The sequence below is a fragment of the Bubalus bubalis genome, chromosome 8 (genome assembly GCF_019923935.1).
Source record: "Bubalus bubalis isolate 160015118507 breed Murrah chromosome 8, NDDB_SH_1, whole genome shotgun sequence".
Lineage (NCBI taxonomy): Eukaryota > Metazoa > Chordata > Mammalia > Artiodactyla > Bovidae > Bubalus > Bubalus bubalis.
The window spans coordinates 50,500,368-50,519,471 of NC_059164.1; the positions used below are offsets into that span (position 1 = coordinate 50,500,368).

At 37.2% G+C, this 19,104-nt stretch overlaps 1 protein-coding gene across 5 annotated transcripts in view; it reads right to left on the reverse strand.

The window, feature by feature from the left end:
• The window catches only part of CFTR (CF transmembrane conductance regulator), a 216,851-nt gene that overhangs the window by 138,416 nt on the left and 59,331 nt on the right, over nucleotides 1-19,104 (reverse strand). For all 5 annotated transcript variants that reach the window (XM_025291139.3, XM_044946628.2, XM_044946629.2 and 2 more), the window contains exons 4-8: nucleotides 9,927-10,142; nucleotides 5,762-5,851; nucleotides 4,699-4,862; nucleotides 3,452-3,577; nucleotides 248-494 (exon numbers count right to left, since the gene is read on the reverse strand). In XM_025291139.3, the coding sequence (XP_025146924.3) occupies nucleotides 248-494; nucleotides 3,452-3,577; nucleotides 4,699-4,862; nucleotides 5,762-5,851; nucleotides 9,927-10,142 (843 nt within the window). The remainder of the gene's footprint in view (nucleotides 1-247; nucleotides 495-3,451; nucleotides 3,578-4,698; nucleotides 4,863-5,761; nucleotides 5,852-9,926; nucleotides 10,143-19,104) is intronic.

Consider the following 19,104-nt stretch of genomic DNA (forward strand, 5'->3'; position numbering starts at 1 on the left):
ATACAGAAACAATATTTTCTTCAATTTCTCTGAAATTGAAAATCTCAATTGAAAATCTCATGGGCTTTCATTTTATTTCACTTGGCTTTACAAGGGCTCATTGGACCACATATAGACATCAAGAGAGGAAATACTGTGCATCAAACAGGTCCAAGGCCAAGAATTCATCTCTAGAGAGTTTGCTCAGGACAAAAGTTCTAAACTGCTCTAAATTCATTGAGTCAGAGGACCCATTTTGGTACACTACCTGTATCTTGTTTATTGCTCCAAGAGAATCATACCAAGTTTGTACAGCCCAGGGGAACTGCCGAGTAACTGCCATGCGCAGAACGATGCAGAATGAGATGGTTGTGAATATTTTTCGAAGGATGATTCCTTTGAGCAGTGCATAAGGAAGCACAGATAAAAATACCACAAAGAACCCTGAGAAGAAGAAGGCTGAACTATTGAGGTATCTCACATAGGCTGCCTTCCGGGTAAGTTTCAGTTCTGTTCTAAAAAAACAAACAAACAAACAAATAGTAAGATTTGGGGTGCTTATATACTTTCCAAAATATCAGGCATCTTGGAATAAAAAATCTGCATATAGACTCTCAAAAGCTTTCTCTCTGCTTCCTGATTCTGGTTCTACCCTAGATGAGCTGTGTGACCTTGAGCAAGTTATTTAACCTCTCTGGGCCTCAGTTATTTTTTCTCAAAGAGGGGTGGATGACAATGAATATACCAGCATATAATACCTATAAATATTATTTTTAAATAATCTCAGTAATTATTATATTATTTTTATATCTTAATTCATATCATTATTAATTTATAGATTAATGAAACTAGTAATTTTTTTATTGATTGGTGTTTTAAGTATTTAAGTACAGATATGAGAATAATGTTGAAAGATTTATAGAAGGAAAAGACAATTCTGGGATTCCCTAATGGATTGTCAACATTTTAGAAGTTCTGGAATGGCTTTGGAGAACCTTTAAAATAACATATGAGCCAAAGAGGAGTGGTTCTCAAGGCTTAGCACAGGTAAAAATCACCTGAGAAACTTTTTAAAATGAAGTGTATCAGGATCACCATTCAGAGATACTGACTGAGTCTGCAGTAGGCCTCCAGAATCCGCTTTTTAAAAAAGATTGCTGCCAGTAATTCTTGGAAAATTACAAGAGAATAGATATTGCATCCACCCTCTCTCCTTTCAGGATAATTATTTGCAATCATACTTTTTTTCAGTCTGAACTGCAGATGTGAACTATTTTTTCAATACAAACAGAAGAGGTTTAAATGCACCAACAGGCAGAAAACAGGGAGTGCAGAGCTGGCAAGAACAGAGGACAATGCTTCCTTCGACCTTCATCCCACCCTCACAGGATCATCAAAACTGGAGTCACGTGTGATCCTTCCGTTCAGCTCTTGTGAGGGAAAGAGCAGAGATGAGACAGACAAGTAGAGCATGCTGGTGGGAGGGGGTGAGAGCTGTGCCTGGCATTTGGGTGCTAGTTCCACATGCTTGTACAACTCAGAAAAGTTCTCCTTCTCAAGTGGTAGAATTCAGATGACATCTTTTTTTCAAGTCTGAAAAAAAATGTAATCCTCAGCACTCTGATGAAGAAAATGAAGTTCAGTGCTCCCACCTACATTGTGATTCCCAGTCTAATGTGGTTTAGCTTACCTATTTTAATTATTTGGCATTAAAGGCAGATTACGATTTTGGAATCTAACTGGGGTGTGACTCAGCTCTGCTGGTTATAGCTATGCCATCTTAAGCAAGTTGCTCTTCCCACTGTTCCTACAGAATCCACATCTACAGAAGAGAAATGTAACATCTCCCTTGTGGATTTGTCGCCACAATAAACGACAGCACAGGAACTTGCACTTCGAACTTTCGTGTCTCTCTAATCTTCAACTGAAAGAATACTGTTGGCTAGGCTTATATTTTTTTAATGCTAGAAAACGCTGATTGCCAAAATGTTAATAAATTTGTCAAAACTGTCATTGTATATTATAAACAGTTGAGGAAAATGAAGGAATGATACTATAAGAAAAGAATAACGGGCTCAAGAGCATGTATTGATATAAGAATCACCCAGAAAGCAGTACTCCCCATAATAATAACACTAACACTTTGAGTCATAAAAACATTTTATCTTATTACGATTAAAAAAAAAATTGAAAGTGACTTTATTACCAGAGAGCAGTAAAGAAGTAGATTTTCAGGGAGCACTGCATAGCCTTTTACCCAGTTCATCAGTGACCCTTGAGAGCTAACTCAGTTGTTAAAGAGAAAAATTTCAACCAACTAAGCAAGGTCTTTATGGATGTTTCTGGAAAGAAAATATAATTCCTTTCCTGGATTCGTCTTGAAAGGCATAATAAAAACAGGTGACCAATCATGTTTGGGCAATAAATAGTCTTTTACTCTTTCTATTTACGTGGCAAAGGACTTACCATTTCAGCATCTCCTTTGTTGTTCCAATCACACACCTGCAGCTCAGTTACCACTGTCTACTGGACTCAGCAGCCTGAATCCCTGATAATCATACTCATATCATCTAAAATGGAACTGTTCTCTTTGGCATCTTTTCTTCCTATGAAATTCTTATGAGCTAATTCATTCTGAAATTATTTGCCCTTTAACAGAAGATCTATGCCCACTGAGACTCCTTAGAACCCTTTCTTAAAATTGCAATTTGTAGAACATGGAACTTGACTAAAGAACAGTGGTCTTAGAGCTACAGAAATACATTGGTTTATATTATGTCCCAAGTTTTCTCAGCAACAGTATCCCAGTCTGTGCTGTACTTTTTTGCTGGCTATAATCTTTACTAACCAGTGAAAGAAAGGTTATCTGAGGCAAAACAAGACCAGAGATCAAAATGGGTGCCAAGTACTGATTCTACTTCAGGCGGTGGCTTTCATTACTTGAATTGATTTTTCAAGTGGAAGGTTTATAGAACACAATGTATAGATATTACCCTGGCATTGCTCTTAAGTAAAGGAAGAACAAACATATTTTAAACAAACAGAAGGGTTTTTTTTTTTTGGTTTGCTTTTCATGAGCCGTAACATATAAATTAAGGAAGTTATAATACTAGAGAATCATTTATTTGGCTCAGAGTTGTATCTTTTTTACTCTAGCAGTTCTATTTAAGGTTTCATTCAGTCTCTAGCATCATGATCATTAGTTTAGTCTATTAAGCAGCTGTAAACACAAATAGGCAGTTCTTTTGTAAGATATCCTTGTAGTGCAAAAATAGCTCACCTATGTAAAATGCCAGTCCCATGAAAATGACATTAGATCACTAACACATGAATACTGATATAACTTAACACAATTATTTGGTTGTCAGAAATTTCAAATATGAGCTCAAGTCCACTGTGACAGACTCCTTTTAAATATATTAAACCTTAATTGACTAATTTAACTGATATTAACATTTTTGGAATGACTTACTGTCTTAGGTTTTCAATGATTTTTTCCATTGCTTCTTCCCAGCAGTATGCCTTAACTGATTGGATATTTTCAATCATTTCTGACGTTATCACCAGTCTTTCATTGATCTTTCCAGCTCTCTGATCTCTGTAAATTATTTTATCCACAAATCAAATACTTAGTAAAAATAAGTCAAACTGCCCACTAAGAACTGCCCAAGCTTTTAAGAAAAGCCACATTTCTTTTATTAAACATATGGATGTTTATTTTATTATCAAATACTCAGTAACAAAAACAGTAACTATCAATCAGTAAATGCCTCCCATGTGCAGACACATGTATTAGATGCATGTCATATACTATGCCTAATCCTCTGAGGGAGGTGATGATTTCATTTTCAAAATTGAAAAAACCAGCAACACAAAGGTTGAAGCAGCTTGATACAGGTCGTATATGTCTAGTAAGGTGCAAAGTAGGATTCAAACTAAGAACTATTTGACTCCAAAATTTGAACACTTTCTATCACACTCTAGCTGGCAAACTCTAGAAGTCCTCTTTCATAAGCAGTGATTGGAATCACTGAATCATTCAGTAATAGAAAGCCACTAAGGCTGTGGTGTGATGATTCATGAACCAGAGTAGAAAAAGCTTATGAACTTAACCTAAAATGTATGCATTCCCTCCCATTCACACTGTTTTGAATACAATGTTTGGATACAATGTTTTATCCATTGTACCTCAATCTCTGATGTGCAAAAAAGCAAAATGGATGGTAACATATTAAGAAATTCTATAGACTGGCAAGCTAAAAAATGTACCATTGATATAGAAAGTATCATTTATATCCAGGTCCCCAACCTCCGGGATCTAATGTCTGATGCTCTGAGGTGGAGCTGATATAATAATAACAGAAATGAAGTGCGCAATAAATGTAATGTGCTTGAATTATCCTGAAACCAGCCCCTTCCCCTGTCCATGGAAAAACTGTCTTCCACGAAACCAGTCTCTGGTGATAACATCATGAAAATATTCCTTTTTGCGACACCTAGTAAGAAGATCCATGGTTCAGTACATAGAGAAGTTCTGGTTTTACCTGAGTGGGCTAGTATGTCATACACTCTGCCTAATCCTTCTGACAGCCTAAGGGACATGACTGTTTCATTTTAAAGATGAAAAAACCAGAAACACAGTGGCAGAAGCAGATTGACACAGGTCATATAACTAGTAAGAATGCAATCTGTGTTTCACACTATTTAAAGAGTTTCTACCTGTACTTCATCATCATTTTCCCTAATCCGGCTTGAAGAAGGGCGAGGACTATGAGGAAAGCAAGCCCACAGAAGGTGAAGGCCTGCAACAACTCCCAGAGCAGCCCCATGAGCAGCGTCACTTGCAGAGGAGCGATCCACACAAAATGTGCCAGTGCGAGTCCCTGAAAAATAAAATCACAGTGAAAACCATGGACATTTTACCCTCCACCCCCAAAACAAAGAGAAAATCAAGAACAGGAGAAAGAAGTCAGCACAGTGAGCTCTTACAATCATGGTTCTGAATGCACTAAAATCTAGGTATTCATTATATGGAGCACACAGCAATGTGCTTAAACATTCTACACAGAGACTAACTGCAAGTTAGTCCAAACTAACTGCAAGTCACTGTGATTTTTTCCAGTGGATATGTGTGGTGATTGGATATCACCACACCACGTAAGTACCATGTCTAGAATTCTTTAAGTAACTTATTCCTCTGTGAATAAAGCAAGAGCCATGACACAGAACATGAGAAGACAAGACTCTCCTGAATTTCAGTCTATACAATTGCACAACCCTATTACCTGACCAAATACTCAGAAAACAACATGCACACTCAATTAAAAGTAAATTACTTAGCACTTGCTGTGAGTTTGATAGCATGCGAAATACTAGAAATGCAAAGATAAATACATTGTGTATAAAATACATAATCTGTCCTCAAGGACCTTGAATTTTATTGTGACAGAAGACAGCCCTAAACAAGAATTTTTCAGAGTATCTTACTCAACCAAAGTAAATAACTGATTTAAAGCATTAAAATGAAACAAGATCTGATAAGGATTTAATTTTGAAAAACCACACCAAATAAAAAGCCAGCTGAGGTGCCCTTGAGTTGTCTGGTTCTGCGAGATCCCAAAATGGCACTCTGCTACACAACTTAGCCTTCTCGGTTTTCAGAAATAGGGAAGCTAGGAACACTTACGACGTAACCACTCACTAGTTATCTGACCCAGAAAATCTTTGGGGTTGTATGATTTATAACAAAGGTGCATAAAAGAGTAAATCAGTAGGTACATACTTCATCAAATTTGTTCAAGTTGTTGGAAAGGAGACTAACAAGTTGTCCAATACTTATTTTATCCAGAACACGGCTTGATAGCTTCAAAGTCTAAAAGGAAATTGGAAGTTAGATGATGTCACTGCACAGTAGACATATTTATAAGCATGTTATAATACAGCTAAGGAATTAGGTAACTATGCATGCACTTTTTAAGTAAACCTAATAAAATTATCTTATGTTCATTTAATTTAGTATCTTCTCAGATTTATAAATATTTCTCTTTACAACAAATAGTATAATGGCATGCCTCTACTTATATTATTTAACAGTATCTATGGGGTCGCACAGAGTCATACACGACTGGAGCGACTTAGCAGCAGCAGCAGCAGCAGAGGGTTAACAATTGTTTCTAGTCCAAAATGGGAAAAATACTGTACTTAAATATTCATTTATATATTGCAGAGGTTTGCTTGTTGTTTTTTTTTCTTTTTGTTTGTTTTTATTACAGATGAAACTAAAGGCCAGTGAAATTTGAGATTAAAACCTTGGTGTCATAGGGAATTATATTCAATATCTTGTAATAACCTATAGTGGAAAAGAATCAGGAAAAAAAAAGATATATATATATCTGCATCACTTTGCTGTATACTTGAAACTAACATAATAATGTAAGTCAATATATTCAATAAAATTTTTTAAAATAAAATCTTGGCCTTAAATTTTTCATGTACTCTATGGTGACTATTGAATAAAATTACAGTTAAAGTCAATACAAGTATATTATAAATAATTATTAATAATTGTCTGAAAGATTATATTAACAACAAAAAATTCTTAAATTTTACAATGAAAAATACATCCATATAGACAAAACAGGATTATTAAGTAGATAAATTAATTATTATTATGAGAGATCACAGGCACACTTCGCCTACAAAATTTAATAAGAACTGGCTTTGACTGAAGAGTACCCATTTAACATTTGCTTCAACTGACTCTCACACATGTATTGAGCACTTAGATACAAATCACTATATTCAGGGTTTCAGGGATTATTATTAGTTATTAAACAAAATTATTACCTCAAGGCACCTAACAAATACATAACTAAATATGATAAACTAGTTAAAGGGAGTGGAATATAATAGGGTGGTTGAGAGCAAGTTTACATATCTGGTTATAAAAATCTGTAAATATTTCATTGAGGGAGAATTTAAGATGATGTGGAATAACAGATAGGGTTTAGATAAGCACAGATGAAGAAAGAATAAAGCCGTTAACTCCAAATGCTATTAGACTAGTGTGTGGGGGGCAGGGTCCATTGAGCTAGATGACACATGATTTAGTAACACACTCGGTCTCAGGTGACCTGAATTCTATAGTGCTTAACGTGGAATGTACAAGCACAATAAATACTCAGTGAATATCTACTCACTATATAGTTATCTTTCTCAAAATTCACAGGCAAAGTTCAACCTAGTTTGCATTTAGATTCATTATTTAAAATCTAATTTGAATGTATATGTTGCAGATTTTGGAACAAAGAAGATGATGCTCTATGACAAAATCTATAATAATCTGGGAAGAATCAGTGGCTGCCTGCCACATGGATAAAACTGGTCAGATAAGGCACTAGTTAACTTTAGTGACCAAACCACAGCTGCATGGAGATGCAATTGTATTCTTAGATGATGATGTCAGTACAGGTCAGTAGGTATGGCTAGAGGGGTAAAGTAAACTGGGTAAGAACACATATAAACAACACTGAGAAAGAACAGACATAGCTTCCAACTTTTCATTAATGCATCCTGGGTTTGAAGGAACATATATTGCTGTATTTGCGCTAAACATAATATAAGAACTAATCCACAAACTAAACAACTCTTTGCCCTCCCTTCCACTTTAGCCCTGAGTGCTTCATGTCTCTCTTTCTATGTAACACAATTTGACTTGCAACATTATTTCACTACCTATCTTATGTTCTCTATGCTAAGTCACTTCAGTCGTGTCCAACTCTGTGCAATCCCATAGACAGCAGCCCACCAGGCTCCCCTGTCCCTGGGATTCTCCAGGCAAGAACACTGGAGTGGGTTGCCATTTCCTTCTCCAGGGCATGAAACTGAAAAGTGAAAGTGAAGTCGCTCAGTCGTGTCCGACTCTTAGCGACCCCATGGACTGCAGCCTATCAGGCTCCTCCGTCCATGGGATTTTCCAGGCAAAAGTACTGGAATGGGGTGCCATTGCCTATGTTCTCTAGTAACTGGAAAATCCTTAACTTCAAGGGGGAAGCCCAGGTGGCACAGTGGTAAAGAATCTGCCTGCCAATGAAGGAGACATGAGATGTGGGGTTTGATCCCTGGGTTAGGAAGATCCCCTAGATAGGTAATGGCAACCCACTTCAGTATTCTTGCCTAGAAAATTCCATGGACAGTGGAGTCTGGCAGGTCCATGGGGTCCTAAAGAGTTGGACATGACTTCAAGGATTGTGACTTATCCACTTTAGAAATTTTGAAGCAGTTCTTGCACAGTGTTCTATACTTTTTAGGCCTTTAGTTTATCAAAATATTTTATTCATAAAATAGGAATAATAGTTTCTACCATATAGAGTTTTGAGGAGGATCAAATGAAATGATATACCTAAATCATTAGAAGTTTGCCATGAACATCAATTATCACTATAATAATCGCTTTTATAACTATTTTTAAACTGGATTCAACTTTCTTTGATATGCATCTTGTCTAAATTCTATCTTCTAAATGATACCTAATAATTTATTCACTTATATAAAATTTCTGGATCAAGATAAGATTTTTATTGATTTATCACCCATGCTTTCCTGGCACTTGTGAACTGATGAGATTGCAGCCGGGGTGATTTGGTTACACTGTGGACTTGGTTTTTCACTTGGGCCTCCATAAAAGGTCTTGTTGAACACTAACATGTAACTATCAAGGTTTTACAACACCACTGACCTTGCATGTATATTATGGAAATGTTGAGGGAATGTCAGGTCCACAGCTCTTATAAGCCAAATATATAAAGTTTTTATATTGGGGGAATAAGAAAGAGAAGAAGGGTAAAGAAAATAACCAAAATAACCAACAAACTATCTATAAAAAAAAAAGAAATCTTTAATCTTGGTAAATCAAAGAGTCACACATAAATCAGGTTGGTGAAAGCACGTGTCATATTGTGTCACTAAGATGACCTTAAAATGTGTTTGTAAGGTAAGAAATTCCTTTTTTTCCCCCACTGTGATGCATGGCATGCAGGATCTCAGTTTCTCAACCAGGGATCAAACCTGGGCCCCATGCAGTGGAAGTGTAGGGTCTTAACCACTGGATCACCAGGGAAGGCCTGGTAAGACAGTCTTAATTTGAATCCACCCAAAGCATGGTTTAGCAACTTGGGCTTTTGACTTGACAATGCATACGGAAAAGTAGAAAAGGTTCTTATGGTTGCCGTGTATGTGTTATTTCAAAATTTTTAATTTCCAAGACTTAGGATGACAAAAATCTAACTCAAAATAAGGCAGTGGATACTATCATTGTGTCATAACTAGTTAAAAATAGCACTAAGTCATGTCCAACTCTTGTGATCCCATGAACTGTAGCCTGCCAGGCTCCTCTGTCCATGGGATTCTCCAGGCAAGAATATGGGAGTAGGTTGCCATTCCCTTCTTCATGGGAACTTCCCAACCCAGGAATTGAATCCATGTCTCCCACATTGCAGGTAGATGCTTAACTGAGTGAGCTATGGAGGAAGCCCCCATAACAAGTTAAGGTTGAAATATCAATTGCTTGGTTGATCGATAACAATTATACACTATATTCTTGTTATTGCACATAAAGACAAATGGCATTTTACCATAAGATGATATTTTGTCAATGACTTTTATGCACACAGCAAGAATCATTTCAACAGGGAGCCATGGATTCCAAAAACTGATGATATGGAAAAAACAAAAATGAAGTCTAAAATACAGGCAGTTTACAGAATTACTCAATAATTATTAGTTGAAGGGAAGTATCAAGGAAAAATTAGAAATATTCATTATTCCTGCCATTTACTTCACAGCCCTACAAAACTGATTTTAGCGTTTATCCTTTACTTGTACTAGTGTAGCATTTAAAACACAATGCCACTAACAAGTAGCATAAAGACTGTGCAAGGAAGTATTACCTTCTTATAAATCAAACTAAACATAGCTATTCTCATCTGCATTCCAATGTGATGGAGACCAAAAATGGCTGGGTGCAGGAGCAGTGTCCTCACGATAAAGAGAAGGCATAGGCCTATGCCTAAGTAAATGGCAATGGAGCGTTCCACCTTGTTATCTGGGTCATAGGAAGCTATGATTCTTCCCAGTAAGAGAGGCTGGACTGCTTTGGTGACTTCCTGCAGAAGATGGAAAACAGAAAAATGAAATTTTATTTTTCTTTCATAAAGTGCCCTCACAATTTCAACACAAGCAGTTTCATCTTTACAGGAGGATTTAAAATGGGCTTACACAGCAGGCCATGCCATACATGAAACTCTTGATGTCCTTTGTAATATCTTTATACTATGAAATAAGACTTTATTTAGGTTTTAGCAAAAATCATTTGGAAACATTTATGTATGAGGTGTTTTCTTTCTTTCTTTTTTTTTTTTTTTTAACTAAAAGTATATAGCAGCCATAAAGTACAGGTCCAATTTCTGAAGTAGTGTGTTAATTGGTAACATCTACATTGCACTTAACACTTTATAAAATGTTTTTCATTTGATTTTTATGACAACTTCAGGAGTCAGAGTAGGCAATATTAGTTTCACAGTGCAGATGAAAAAACCGAAGCCAAAGAGACCAAGCGATGGATGTGATTTCAAAATAGAACTCTCAAAAGCACTTTGATTGATAGAATGAACAGCAGAATGAACAGCTTCTTGAGACAACCACATAAAGGGGAGCTGGCAACAGGAGGGAGGAGCAAAGAGGCACTGGTGCTATTTACAGTCCAATGCTGTATCCTTCCCAGTCTGGGATAGGTGGTGACTTTTAGGAAGAAGTGTGTCAAAAAATTGCAGCCTCAGGCCAGTTTCCAACTATTCATCAAGGGCTCAAAGGTCTATGAGTTAACAAGAAAGAAAAGAAAGTGAAGTCGCTCAGTTGTGTCTGACTCTTTGAGACCCCGAATCCTGAAAGATGATGCTGTGAAAGTGCTGTACTCAATATGCCAGCGAATTTGGAAAACTCAGCAGTGGCCACAGGACTGAAAAAGGTCAGTTTTCATTCCAATCCCAAAGAAAGGCAATGCCAAAGAATGTTCAAACTACCACACAATTGCACTCATCTCACACGCTAGTAAAGTAATGCTCAAAATTCTCCAAGCCAGACTTCAGCAATACGTGAACTGTGAACTTCCTGATGTTCAAGCTGGTTTTAGAAAAGGCAGAGGAACCAGAGATCCAATTGCCAACATCCGCTGGATCATAGAAAAAGCAAGAGAGTTCCAGAAAAATATCTATTTCTGCTTCATTGACTATGCCAAAGCCTTTGACTGTGTGGATCACAATAAACTGTGGAAAATTCTGAAAGAGATGGGAATACCAGACCACCTGATCTGCCTCTTGAGAAATTTGTATGCAGGTCAGGAAGCAACAGTTAGAACTGGACATGGAACAACAGACTGGTTCCAAATAGGAAAAGGAGTACATCAAGGCTGTATATTGTCACCCTGCTTATTTAACTTATATGCAGAGTACATCATGAGAAATGCTGGACTAGAAGAAACACAAGCTGGAATCAAGATTGCCGGGAGAAATATCAATAACCTCAGATATGCAGATGACACCACCCTTATGGCAGAAAGTGAAGAGGAACTCAAAAGCCTCTTGATGAAAGTGAAAGTGGAGAGTTAAAAAGTTGGCTTAAAGCTCAACATTCAGAAAACAAAGATCATGGCATCTGGTCCCATCACTTCATGGGAAATAAATAGGGAAACAGTGGAAACAGTGTCAGACTTTCTTTTTTGGGGCTCCAAAATCACTGCAGATGGTGACTGCAACCATGAGATTAAAAGACGCTTACTCCTTGGAAGGAAAATTATGACCAACCTAGATAGCATATTCAAAAGCAGAGACATTACTTTGCCAACAAAAGTCCGTCTAGTCAAGGCTATGGTTTTTCCAGTGGTCATGTATGGATGTGAGAGTTGGACTGTGAAGAAAGTCGAGTGCCGAAGAATTGATGCTTTTGAACTGTGGTGTTGGAGAAGACTCTTGAGAGTCCCTTGGACTGCAAGGAGATCCAACCAGTCCAATCTGAAGGAGATTAGCCCTGGGATTTCTTTGGAGAGAATGATGCTGAAGCTGAAACTCCAGTACTTTGGCCACCTCATGCAAAGAGTTGACTCATTGGAAAGGATTCTGATGCTGGGAGGGATCGGGGGCTGAAGGAGAAGGGGACGACAGAGGATGAGATGGCTGGATGGCATCACTGACTCGATGGACGTGAGTCTCAGTGAACTCCAGGAGTTTGTGATGGACAGGGAGGCCTGGCGTGCTGCGATTCACGGGGTCGCAAAGAGTCGGACACGACTGAGCAACTGAACTGAACTGAATTGGACTGTAGCCCACCAGGCTCCTCTATCCATGGGATTCTCCAGGCAAGAATACTGGAGTGGGTTGCCATTTTCTTCTCCAGGGGATCTTGCCAACACATTCCCAGATTTCCTGCATTGCAGGCCGATGCTTTATCCTCTGAGCCACCAGGGAAGCACAGGATGAGTTAACAAGGGAAGACCAAAGTTGTGTTTTCCAAATCCACTTCATCTGATCCTCAACTGACCACTGAATCAAATTGTTCACCAAATCATTACCACTTTGCCTGGATATGTAAGAACAGATTTGAACACATGGATTTGAATCCAGATGGTCTAAGTCTTAACCATCTTGCTAAACTGCCTTCAAAAGAAAAAGATACAATTCTTGTTTCATGGTGGTCTAGTGAAATGGGGATCTGAGGCTAAACCTTGCCTGGAAATAATGTAATTGAGTCCATTTCAAATGTATTTTTTCAACCAGACAGCCCCTCCCCTCTTTTTGCCTAGCGTTATTCTCCCTCAGCTGATAATTTGTTCCACCCACCCCACCCCCACCCCCATTTTCTACAATGTCTTTTCTAAACCTCAGTGCCCAACCCCATCAGCCCTCTCATTCTCAAGAGGTAAAGTGCTCTCCTATAACCACATCACCCCCACAAGCTATAAGCCATAGTGCCATCACTGACTGACTACAGGCTTTGCGTAGCTACTCATTCAATACTTGGTATTCAGTACCTCATTTCAAATTAACTACGTAGACCAAGGTTCTGAATGTAAGAAAAAGTTCAAACCTTTTTAAAAACTTTCCAAACTAATCACAAACATGGAATATTAGAGTTCTCTCATCTCATATAGCCACATTTTAATATGTTTGAATTGTACCAAACAGATACTAAAAAAAATAAACAAACAAACATGCTAACAACCTACCCAGATAAACCAGGTAAATAGTTGGCCATATCTACTAAAGAGTCTGTTTATCTTCCCAGGTGGCTCAGTGGTAAAGAAGCCACCTGCCAATGCAGGAGGCATAAGAGATGTTGAGAAGATCCCCTGGAGAAGAAACTACAACCCACTCCAGTACTCTTGCCTGGGAAATCCCATGGATAGAAGAACCTGGTGGGCTGAAGTCCATGGGGTCGCTAAAGACACAGGACTTAGCAACTGAGCACACATGCACACAGAAGAGTACCTTCTATCTAAAAGGTAAGTAAGTGCAGAAATTACTGCTTGTTGGCATGTACCATTTTATGCATGCTTTGTACTTTTGTTACATGTATATTCATTTTTACAATATATAGAATTGTTTTTGAGGCTGTAACCTTTATATAAATGGTATCATATTGTGCTGCTTGCAATTTTCTTTTAACTTTTTAAACACAGTTGTGTTTCTGACATGTAGCCCCAACGATACTTGTATATCTACCTCATTTATTCTAAGTGCTGTTTACATGACATCCTGTGAATAAATCAGGATAATTGCCCCATTCCCTATGCTGGGGAAGATGGGCTGTTCCCATTCCTAAACTATTAAATCTGTGCAAGTGCTGCCCTGGCTGTTTTTATTAAGTTCTATAGATTCATGCCAAACTTTCTCTAGAATAGATCATTTATTTCAAAATAATTCCTTAAACTATGAAAATGTACAGTCGACATGAACCTTAGATTTGAAACTACATGTATAAATATATCCACAATACAAATATAATTTTCACAGTATGCTTATAGTGGCACTATTTCATCCTCAAACTTAATTTTACATCAATATTTTATCCTAGAATTTTTCCATATTATGTCTACATTCTTTATAGACAAATGTCAATGCCACATCTATACTGATTTATTTTTACATTAACATTGGGTTTGCATTTGGTTAAAATGCTCTCTTGATTGCAGTCAAGAGGAATGAACTCTTATGTGCCACCCATTTTGGATATACTGTGTGTGGCTATGAAGCAGAGAATAAGTTGGGAGCATTACCAGACATACCAGATAAAATGTCATTTCTTGCTCATTATAAGACTTTAGCCAGAAGACTATGATGTGTGACAACTTTCCATGAATCCAGCTGCTTGTATCATAATTAGCATAATCACCTTCCTCCTTTTTCCAGGACTAGTAGATACTATTATTGAATATAGAACCACTGATAAAAACCACCATGCATATTTCTAAGGAGTGACTCTTATCTATGGAATGCTAAAAAAGAATATTCTGAGGGAAAAGAGAAATATTTTAGTAATTGAGCTGTACACAGAATTTTTAGAGTTAGAAATATATGGGCTTACGTAAGTTTTCTCCTACTGAGTAATCTGAACTAAAGTCCCCGCCACTGTATCACCATTATATTTTTTCCATAACCTGTCACCTCACAACAGAACTATTTGCAGAATTGGAATTCAGCTGTGACTTATAACAAAATAAATAAGACTGTGTTAATCTGATTCAGATACCTATTCTGCAGGTTGCATGACTGAATTAATTAGCTGTCACCTTACCTCAAACAAAAAGAGAACATATTCATCCTTTGAACAACAATGGCTATTCCACAATGACATTGGTAGCATTACTCTGGGAGGGTACATATTCACAGAAAAAAGAAAAACGTAGAAAATTTTTGGTAGAGAAAATTTTAATAATTGGACCATCTGCCAACAGCAAAACATAAACCTCACTGCAACATGGAACCATCAACATTAAAGGACAAAATCAGCACTCCAGACCCCTCCTCCTATAGTTTTCCATGCTCTGTTTTAAGCAGCATGTTCTCTAATATTTATAATGAAAGCACTTACAGACATCACCTGATTTTATTATTTGGAAGGGAAAACAATGGTAACTGATACCTAGGCTTAATCTGTGTGTGCAGTCCTTTAAAAAACCATCCTGGTAATGACTGGGAGAAACACAGTCCTCTATTCTTACTTTGTGAAAGCTGTGTGAACCCTGTTGCCAGACTATTTTCATTACACAAGAAAAGTCCCAATTTGCCACCATATAAAATAGTGCAAGCCGACTAAGGCTTGAATGTAATGAGGTAGAATGCAAATTTATTTAAAATTTGATAAAATATTTTATTTTTAATCAGACACAAATCAAGATGAAATTAAGAGTTCACTTAGATAATGGAAGAAGCCTGATACCAATCTTTAAGTCAGCATGACACGGCAATAAACACTGAAGTGAGAGTCATGAAATCCAAGTTCTTATCCCAGCATGGTACCTACACTCTGTGTCACCTTAGTCACTTCCCTCCTCTTGACAGTTTCCTCACTCATAAACTAAGTGGTGGAGCAAGCTTATCTTAAAGATCCCCTCCAGAGCTAATATCTCAGATTATATGATCTGAGTCCAGGGAATCCCACGGCTGAGGCTGAGGATTCCCTGGACAATTGTCTAGCACACATCCTGATGTTGCTATGTGTGTTTTCTACTCAGAGGGATGCAGGTCTGAATAGTGTGAGTTCAGAAGACCATCTGGGTAGAGGGGGTCAAGCTAGAGAACAGCACAAGTGACTACCTTCTTGCTGGGAATATATTTAGATTAGCCTCCCAAGAAAAAATTAGGAAGCCTGAAAATACCTCCTGGGAAATACACCTGGTCTCTCCCGGGATCCTCTAGACCTCAGCTTAAATGAACTGTAGTTGAGTCTGAATCCTTTAACCATTTTGTTCTATCTGCACACTTAGGACAGCGTTAGATGTTTCTAGAGATACGAACGTCCTCTGGATAGTTAAATCAAGAAAGAAAGTTCGGGTGAAAATAGAAAACTTGGTTCATGCTTGCAATTACATTAAATTAATTAATCCCAAGATTACTTTAAAAATTATAATTGCAAATCCAAAGCATAGTTGTTTCTAATACAGGAGGAATCAGTTGAAAAACCTCTAAGGTTACATTGTTTTCTATAGTGTGCAGTCAGTAAAATTATCATTATCATCTCAACTTGCTTTATATATATTTTATGTATCTTAATCCCAGAAATGTAGAAAGAAAACAGAAATTATATAAAATAAGAAAATAGATTCCTAAATACCAAGAGTAATAATTAAGTAAGCATCTCATTTCTAGTAACATACAACAAATGATACATTGCAAATACCAATAATATATACATATCTTAAAATATATTCTAAAAAAATTACTAAGACATATTTTTAAAGTCTTAAATAAATGGAGAGACTGCAAACTTTCTAAAAAGAAAAAATGAATATTACAAAGCTAACATTCTCTTTCAAGTTATTGTATAAGATTAATACAATCTTTATCAGAATTCCTAGTGGATATTTGGGCATGAACCATAAGAGCAGGGACTGTCAGCTTTTCTGAGAGTCCCAACATCATGCACCATACCTAACACAGAATATCCATTCAGCAAATACTTGAATCAATGGATAAGATGATTCAAAATTTCATTTGGAAAAAAACAAGAGACTAACCAAAAACATTTGGGGAATAAGAATAACGTGTGAGAAGATCTACCTTACTGGGTATTAAATTATATTATACAGCTCTAATAGTTTGCGGAATGACAAAGAAATAGACTGATTTGTCTGGAATGTTCAAGAACAGGTCCAAGTACAGACAGCAATTTTATATGTAATAAAATATGTCATTTTATTTCAGTGCAGAAAGTGCAATAAACAATGGAGACACTCATACTCATTTTTTAAAAATTAGATTTCTATCTCAGACATGGGCTTCTCTGGTGGCTCAGACAATAAAGAATCTGCCTGCAATGCTGGAGACCCAGGTTCAATTCCTGGCTCAGGAAGATGCCCTGGAGAAGGGAATGGCTATCACTCTAGCATTCTTGCCTGAAGGAGTCCATGGACAGAGGAACCTGGCGGGCTATAGTCCATGGGATCACAAAGAGTCAGACACAACTGAGCGACTAGCACTTTCACCTTCATTTCATACATACATCCAAATAAATTCAAATGGATTCAATAATTACACATAAAAGATGAAAAAAAATTTTTTGAAGAAATATGCACTTACTACTTTGGGTAGAGAAGATTTTTTAAATGTCAAATGCCAAAGACAGAAAACAAACCTAAAACAAAAAGTACAGGTATGGGCAGCAAATTTTTAAAAATTGAAACTTCTGATAATTAAGGAAATAAAAAATTAACAAAACTCACTAGAAACAAATAACAGGCTGAGGAAAATAGCCTTTCAAAAAGCAATAAGAAAATAAAAATAAACAAAGAATATTAAAAGGCAATTTGCTGCTAAGTTGCTTCAGTCGTGTCCGACTCTATGCGACCCCATAGACAGCAGCCCACCAGGCTCCCCCATCCCTGGGATTCTCCAGGCAAGAACACTGGAGTGGGTTGCCATTTCTTTCTCCAATGCATGAAAGTGAAAAGTGAAAGTGAAGTCGCTCAGTCGTGTCCAACTCTTAGCGACCCCATGGACGGCAGCCTACCAGGCTCCTCCGTCCGTGGGATTTTCCAGGCAAGAGAACTGGAGTGGGGTGCCATTGCTTTCTCCAAAAGGCAATTTGCACCCCTCAAAAACATGTATATATAAATGCTTAATACATGTGCAGGCATGTTAAGTCATTATAGTCGTGTCTGACTCTTTGAGACCGCATGGCCTGTAACCTGCCAGGCTCCTTTGTCCATAAAAACTGTTTAAACTCACTAGGAGACAAAAATAATTCAAATAAAAATGATAATACACTCTTTTACTCTTAACAATTTGGGAATATTTTTAAAATTATAATACCTATTGTTAGGACTGAATTTTTATACTTTAGTATAAGCAAAGTAAATTAATACATCTTTTCTGGAAGGCAATTGGAAAATCTACTAAAATTTAGCTTTTAAAGAGATGTACATTGAAAGAATATTTTTTTTTTCACTCATCAAACAGTTTTAATTTTGAGGGTCCTATTACACAACCATCAAGATAAAAGAGAAAAAATGTTACATATTACTGTACTCAGGAATTAGACTTCAGAGTTAAAAGGTTGTGATACAATGCAGTGTACATTAATTTTTTATTGTTGTGTAACACATTATCAAAAATTTAGTTTAAACACTAAAATTAATTTAGTTAAACACACACACACACACTCACAGATACATATACACAGATACACAGTAATTATTCCTGAGTTCTGTAGGCCAGAAGTCTTATGAAGGAGTTGCATACTGTTCTGTGTAGGGTCTCACAAGATTGCTATCAGGATATTATCCAGGGTTGTAAACTCAGCTAAGGATTTATTGGAGAAAGGCCCAGGTTTGTTGGCATAATTCAATTGCTTGCAATTGTCAGACTGAAGGCATCACTTCTGGCTAGATACTGGCCACAGGCTCTCTGTTCCTTGCTGCATGGTCCTCATCATAAGCAACAACTAATATGATAGTTTGCTTCTTTAAGGCAGCGTGGGCAATAGAGCCTCCTACCGAGATGGATGTTACAGGCTTCTGTAATGGATTCTTATCTACATAATCATAGGCATCCTACCGTACTTCCCTGCCTGGACTAGTAGCAGGAGACATGGCAAACTACAGTCAGTTGGAAGGCATTGACCAAAAGTATGGCTATCAGTAGGTAGGGACCACAGAACCCACCTTAAGAGTCTGTCCATCATGGAAGGAAATTCACAATGTTAATCTTATGACCATGCTGGTTTTATGTCTGGAGACAATTTCCTGATCAAAGTATGGATAAATAGAACTGAAAGAAGAGCACAGATGTATCACTGAGCTGATGGGGCAGAGATCAGAACTCAACAAAAGATCCTAAGATCTGTTCCAAGGCACAA